The sequence below is a fragment of the Peromyscus eremicus genome, chromosome 5 (genome assembly GCF_949786415.1).
Source record: "Peromyscus eremicus chromosome 5, PerEre_H2_v1, whole genome shotgun sequence".
Classification (NCBI taxonomy): domain Eukaryota; kingdom Metazoa; phylum Chordata; class Mammalia; order Rodentia; family Cricetidae; genus Peromyscus; species Peromyscus eremicus.
The window spans coordinates 48,851,089-48,858,839 of NC_081420.1; the positions used below are offsets into that span (position 1 = coordinate 48,851,089).

General features: G+C 40.0%; 1 protein-coding gene across 1 annotated transcript in view; it reads left to right on the plus strand.

The window, feature by feature from the left end:
* Positions 1 to 7,751, plus strand: part of Ryr2 (ryanodine receptor 2) — a 415,387-nt gene that overhangs the window by 349,378 nt on the left and 58,258 nt on the right. The window contains exon 82 of the mRNA XM_059263016.1: positions 145 to 218. Within this exon, the coding sequence (XP_059118999.1) occupies positions 145 to 218 (74 nt within the window). The remainder of the gene's footprint in view (positions 1 to 144; positions 219 to 7,751) is intronic.

Here is a 7,751-nt window from a genome sequence, read left to right on the forward strand (position 1 = left end):
GAATGCAGTGGATTGGGAAATGTTTTCAGCAAATACTACCATTTAGTGCACATTTGAAGGCATTTTAGTGTGTAGGCATTTGCCTCCCTGAACAAAGAAAATGACCTGTTTGTCCTGTGAATGTCTTCTTTCTTTTTATTGTAGTGTCCTCGACCTGAATGCCTTTGAGAGGCAAAACAAAGCTGAAGGACTTGGGATGGTGACTGAAGAAGGATCAGGTATTGATCACTTCAATGGAAAGGGCCCTTGTCCCTGCTCTTCCTGAGATGTGTTCATTTCCAACTACATTTTTAAGAAGGGAGAGTCAGAGCTACTTTTAAATAGCTAACATGCTTAGGAGCTCATTTGAAAGTTTACCTCTGAAACCTATATTCCACATTAATCCTGACACTGCTGTCAATGCCCTTTCTCATAGTTGGGTAGTCACAAAGAGATAAAAGATTAAAAAGAGATAAAGACCCTTGTTGGAGATTTATCAGCAAAATCAAAGTATATGCAAGAAGAGATAATATTTCACTTTCTTTGGCCATGTTAGCAAGCTGCAGGCTCATTTTCTTCCTCCTTAGGACAACCACCCATTTATCTCCTTCAGTTTCTCTCTCTCCCTATCCCCTCCTCTTTGGCATACTTACCCTTCTCTCATCTTTTCAAGTCCAGATCTTGTTTGATTAAAAAAATCAGAGTTGTTTTTTAAATTTAAATAGTTGTAACTACTTTATTTAGACATTTCCCAGAGCTTATGCCATCTAAGAATGTTTCTATCAATAGAAAGATGGCCATGTAATAATGCCCTGAAAGCAGAAGTCATCAGTGGTACCCTGTTCATTTTAGGAATATTTATTAAGAAAAATTATCTTCAACTTTTTTGTTTCAATCTCTTTTGATTCTTTTATGTCTGATTTTAAAACCATTTTAGTGTCTGTGGGGCCCTGCCTGTTTTTCTGCTTCTGTTTGCTTGGTCTGACTTAGACTCAGCACAGTAGCAGGTGGTATATTAGGTTTTGGAACATTGCATCCTTCCTTGGATTAATTTTATTTCAAAAAGTAAATGTTGTGCCATCTGTCATTTGTAGCTTTTCCTGGCCATTCTGAAATATTGTTGAATGAACTAATCTTTTTATGTCTGTGTATTTTTGTTCTTAAAAGTAGCAAAAAGATCCATTCCTTTCTTACTATCTCCTATCTTTTGTTACTGAGACATGTTGTAACCCTGCTAGGCCCATGTGGCTTCTATGTTATTTAATTTGTTATGTTTTCATAAGTAGGTCCAGCCATCACCTTCAAGCCACCAGGTCCTTTAATCATTTCCTCCTGTCAAAAGGGTCACCAGCACCATTCTAAACCTTCTGATACTTTCTTGCCCCAGGGCCCCATGAGAGAAATGAGGGACATTAGAAACCTCAGGGCACTTTCCTGCCTACCTCTAGCATCTCAGCATTCTGGGTGTTTTTTTAGATGTACAATACCAAAAAGTAAATGAATCTTCTGCCTAAAGTCTCACTCCCTGGGTTAGAATTTGAAGTTAATTTAGTCCCCCCCCCCCCCCCCCCCCGCACTTACTATAGAATGTTTCAGCCCCTGAATGAGATCCAGTTTTTCAGTCTCATACTCTGTTTATATCCATGTCAGGGACTGGGGAGATGGCTCAGTGGTTAGAGTGTTTACCTCACAAGTGTAAGGACTAGAGTTTGATCCCCCAGAACCCACACAAATACTGGGTGAGCACGGTGGCAAACCTGTAATTCTGTCCTCCAAAGGGGGAGACAGGGGCTACCCAGAGCAAGCTGGCTAGCAAGACAAGCCATATAGGTGATGCCTGGGTTTGATGGAGAGATCTTGCTTCTGTGAATAAGTGGAGGTATGATATCCAACATCAACCTCAGGCTTCCACATACATTTGTACTCATGCACATATGCAAACACACACACACACACACACACACACACACACACACACACACACACACACCATACATAGAACAGGAAGTGACAAAAGAAAATAAAATCAATCATTTCCAACAAAAGGAAGATAGACACACAGGGTGTTTCCTCCTGGGTCAGCCAGATGTGGATTAGAAGAGCAGGGTTTTAGTTCCCAGTCAGAAAGTCCATGATAGTGAGGCCATGACAGTGAGGCCATGAAGGTGGCCACCTGGGTGTAACAGTTATGTACGCCTCTCATGAAGAGGTTGGTTTTGTCTCTGCATTATTTTTTGTATCACACACAAATTACCCAGATTAATAAATCACTTTCCTATCTATTTCCTTACTGTAGTAAATGAAAACCCTACTTTCAACTTCTTTCTCTTTTCCATTTTCTTTTCTTTCAACTACTGTCATGTACCACCTTCCTTTCCTCAGTCATCACTCATGAGCGTGGTAACTATGAAAAGCAGGCGGCTGTTTGTTTATTTGCTTTTTGTCTAGGCTACCTATGTGTACATACTTGGTAGTGACTTTTTTTTTTTCATTTTTTCCTTTTATTGTCTTTTTATAAGTAGATTATTTGATTTCTATCCTGCATCCTGTTCCTTTGTTTAAACATTTATAAACCCAGCTGTGTTCCTTTCTTTTTGTCTTATTTCTGTGAAGTTGAGCAATTATTCATATACAAGATATGAAGGGGCCACAGGATTTAAATAACAATGTTTTAATTGTTCTCTTGTGTTTCTTTCATTTACACAATGGTCCTCAAGGGCCCAGTGTTTGCAACTGCCGTGTGAATGAAGGAGTCCCAGAATGTGTGTGCCCATCCCACTGTGATGTGTCCATCATGAACATACTGTGGCTTTATGACTGTATCACGTGCATGGCAATCTGTGCCACATCAGGAATAGTGACTTATGACTAGCCAGTGACTCTGCCACTGGCCTTCCAACAGGCTGTCCACCAGGTCATTTTCTCTTCCTTTGAAAAATATCACAGATTTAAAAAATCTTTTGGCATGAAAGTTATTTTCATCCCTGGGACTAAATTAAAAAAAAAATAGTGTCGTCATTTTACTCTTCAAAGAGACAATGTTTATAACCTCTGAAGGGCAGTGCAGGAACAAGGGAAGAAAGAGGGGTGGGCTATTTATTTATTTGTTTTTAGTGGAACCTAGTATGTCAAGAAAGCTTTTGAACAAGAAACATATTAGAACACTCCACTGGTTCCTGACCTCTGATAGTACTACCACATCTCCAGCTCTACTTTAAGAATTCTTGTAGTGATTCACTTTGGGTGTGTGCCTGTCATTCCTGTGCTCAGTTCATTCATTTTTTAATATTCTGTAAAAGCAAAGAAAAGCACACACCTCTTTGGAGAAGGAAAAATTGGTCATCTTTCTGAAAATCCTTCCTCCTCCATTCAAGGCTCACATCACACAGGCTTGGCACTGGGGAGACAAATGATGACTTGACTGTATCTGCTCAGCCTGGTGCACTGTTTTCATGAAGTGATGCGTGTTCCTGGTGGTGATAATATGACCAGTTACGAAACTCATGAACTCACATGAATGAAGGTTCTGGTGCCCACAGCTCCTCCAGTAAGGGAAGCTATGGGCTGGATGTTACGGGTGAAGAGACAGATGCATCAGGAAGGTGACCTGACTTGGTAGACATCACACAGCTGTCTGTCAAGGCCAAGGTGGAAATATGGGCATGCTGCTTCATTCCAGTGAGTTTGTGAATTCCATGAGCTGAGCCAATTTTTGCACCTCTTGTGGAAGCATCCAAATCTTTCTTTTCTTTTCTTTATTTTATTTTGAAATTTTTACTCTTATTGGTCCTATTCCTAGTCTGATCGGGAGAATTCCCTTAGGAGCCGGGGGTTAGTTTCAGGTTTGTATATACATATTTTGGATGAGTGATGGGCTTTCCTGTTTTCTGACTATAGCTGTTGCTGTGTCAGTTGGTACCATCTCCTCTGTTGTTTCTGCTCTCTACTAAATGTCTTCCACTTTGACAAAGACCTCTATGTCCCAGTTAAAAACAAGCAAAACAACAAAAAACAAAATGACAAAAAAAAAAAAAATCCTAAAAACCTTCAGAAACTGTGTTTGGTGGCTGTGTGGTATACTCAGTATTGCCCTTTCTGCCTCTCTGTGTATTTTATACTCATATAGCTTCTTAAAACTGACATCACATGAGCTGAGCTTAGTACTGCCGGCATTTCATCTCAGCACTGGGGAGGCAGAGGAGTTTGAGGCCACTCTGCTCTACATCCTGAGTTCCAGGACAGCCAAGATTACATAGTGAGACTTTGTCTCAGGAAAATCAATCAAACACACACACACACACACACACACACACACACACACACACACACATGCACTCATCTCATCCTTGGATTTTTAGCTTTTTCTTTCTCAGAACCATTTAACCTCACTATCGAGCCATCAGGAACTTAAAAGTGTAGTTTTTCTTCTTTCAGAGCTCTTCTGATACACAGCAGAAGAGATTGTGGTTTGTTTTGATCATTGTGATGTCATGGGCAAGGTAAACCTTTGAAGTTGATCTGATTCTATAGAATTTGTTTGATTAAAAATAAATCTCTTCTAAACATTAAACTGCAAACAACCCCTGCTACCCAATCTCAACTCTATTTAAAAATATTTTACCTTGAAGTTTTCATATTTATTGAGATTGCCAAATTCATGTGAGGGTGAAGCAACAAAGATTAATTTTTAATTAATTAAATGGGATTCTGTTAATTTTGAGGGATTGGCTACCTTAACTTTTATTAAAGTTGTTTTTTATTGCTTCATCTTGCACTGGCTTTCTCTCATCCAAGATTTTCAAATTCCATTCAAAAGTGAGTCTTGGTGTCCTATATATTTTATTCTGCCCCCTTGCTTTTAGGAGAGACTTTGATGTTGGTTCATGGAACCAAATAAGTTTTCTTTTGAACCTTTGAAGCACTCAATGGAGTATCTGAGGGATGCTGGCTGGTGTCCTAGGCACTGGAGGAGATGATTATGAGAATTCCATGTTATGTAGAGAATTACAAGCATACAACTTCAGAACAGTCTCTTGGTATGATGAATTGACTGGAAATCCCCAAGCTGGGGGTCATGACTTGTAATAGGGATGAAATCTGGCCTGATGTGGGAGTCTTTATGGAGAAGGAAGCCAGGTACTCCATGTGGAAGGGGCAACACATAAAAGTTTATTGTGCAGAACAAAAGGTAGGATTGTGGATAACCTGGCCAGATTGAAGAGATAACTTGATTAGTGTAGATAGTTAAAGTAGAGTTAATGATGTCAATGTAAAAACCCAGTCATACCTCAAAAGGAATAAGAGAGTCTTTATTCTGGAGCCAAATATGAGAGACCATATCTTAGTGCGGTAACATATAGGTGGAGTTTTGCATCAGGACTGTCAGTCAGCTCTGTCCTGCCAGCCCCTCCCAAATAACCACACATAGACTTATTAATTATGAAAGCTTGGCCATTAGCTTAGGCTTGTTTTTAGCTAGCTCTTATAACTCAAATTAACCCATTTCTATTAATCTGTGTGCTTCCCCAAGGCTCATTTACCTCATCTGTGTACTTTCCATGCTGCTTCTTCCATGTCTGGTGACTCCTCAGACTCTGCCCTTCTTCTCCCCAGAGTTCTCTCTGCCATGAAAATACTGCCTAGCTACTGGCTGTTTAGCTTTTTTATTAAACCAATCACAGTGACATATATTCACATATTCTAAAGAATATTTCACAGTAACCACTTCAAGAAGTTCTTTGGGTTTTTTTTTATAGTAACAGAACAAAGGAAGTCATAAATAAAGATATTTAAAATACATTGGTGGAAACATCAAGTAGGTGGGTTATAAAAGGTGAGGAAATCTCTGCTGTAGGCCTTAGCTCTTATATGGTGCCATTTTGGCTGGATGCCCAGGTCTATTTGTACATTACAAAGGATTTACTTAATAACCATAGGGATGCTAAGTCACCTTAACTGGCTATTTATGGGGCTGAAATAGTCCCAGATGGTTTGGTTCTGGATGGGAAACTTTTCAACTCTCCACAAATCACAGAAATTCTGATCAGATCTGTCATTTAGCCTTATAGGATGTTGAACATGCAGGTCTGTCTTTTTCTGGGAACTTCAGTTTACGATGGAAAACCTTGGAAGATCTTCTCCGTCCTGCCAAGAAATTTCTGTTTCTTTCTGGAACCATAGCAGATCTTTAAATAAGTGATGTTGTGTGCAGTGTTAGGCAACCCAACTGGGATGCAGGTCCTAACATCACTGGTAGAAGAATGTGTCTAGGTTTCCCTGATGTTAAAGCACACAGATTTCTCAGGAAGACTTTTGTAATAAACAGACCATCAGTCCTCCAAAGACAGTGACCATCATTCATTTCTTCATGGCTGTCAGAGAGCCCTGAGGTATGTCTAATGACAGATTGTAGGGACATCTTCAGAGAGAACTTTTCATCATGAAAGGAATACAACTGTTTATCTGGAGAGCATTCTCACTGGGTTGGTGCTTTTGGATTTTGAGGCAACATTGTGGATGAAGGTGATCACTGTCTGTAGGGAAGGAGGTCAGCTAGAATGTGAGTGAAAGACAGCAGGAATTTCAGGGAGAAAAGTGACCACTGAGATGCAAAGTTCTGGCTGTAAGAGAAGCAATCTCCCGTAGTTTGGAAAGTGCCTACAGCTATTTCAATCCACTGGAATAACAAAATGCTCAGTCAGCCTGCTGTCTTTTTTTTTATTGTCTTGGCCTCTGAAATAGGAACATCTTGTACACACGATTTCTCACTAACTCAGTTTTAGTGAGTGTGTTCTGTGGAATTTATAGAGTGTTCCAGATACAGCCTACTTAAATATGCTGTTTTAAAAGTCTATGTTGTTGGACCTGTGGCTTCATTGCTTCAAAGCTTTACATTTGTTCCTTGACTTAGGTTTCTATTGCTGTGATTAAACACCATGACCAAAACAAGATGGGGAGTAAAGGGTTTATATATGCTTACAACTCTCATGTCATACTCTTTCACTGAGAAAAGTCAGGGCAGGAACTGAAGACAGGAACCTAGAGGTGAAACTGAAGCAGAGGCCATAGAGGAATACTGCTTACTGGATTATTCCCCCACTACTTGCTCAGCCAGCTTTCCTAAAGCTCCCAGCACCACCTGTTCATGAGTAGTACTTCACACAGTGGGCTGTGCCCACCCTTATCAATCATCAGTCAAGAAAACATACCACAAACTTGCCATAGACCAGGCTTGTGGGGCAATTTTTTCAACTATGGCTCCCTCTTCCAAAATGACTCTAGCTATGTCAAGTTGACATAAATCAAATAACACATTCCTTTTGTGCTTTGCAAATTTCAAAGCAAAGCATCTTTATGAGTTTGAGCTAATTCCGTTGCTCAAACACAAAATGAGAAAGTGGGGAGTTTGTTCTCTATAACAGGTGGGAAATTCAAGGCAAAAGACTGCTTGTATTTATTTCTTTTCTGTTTGTAGCTGAAGTTTTCTCCAGTCCTGCCCAGCCCCATGGACCCTGCAAATACTTATAAAATAATCACTCAGAAGCTTATATTAATTAAACTGTTCGGCCATTAGCTCAGGCCTACCACTGACTAGCTCTTACACTTAAACTCAGCCCATTTTGTTAATCTATATGTCATCACATGTTCTATGGCTTAACCTGTTGCCTTTACATGTTGCTCCCTGGATGGCGTGCTGGTGTCTCCTGACTCAGCCTTCCTGTTCCCAGAATTCTCTTCTCTGCTTGTCCCACCTATACTTCCTGCCTGGCTAC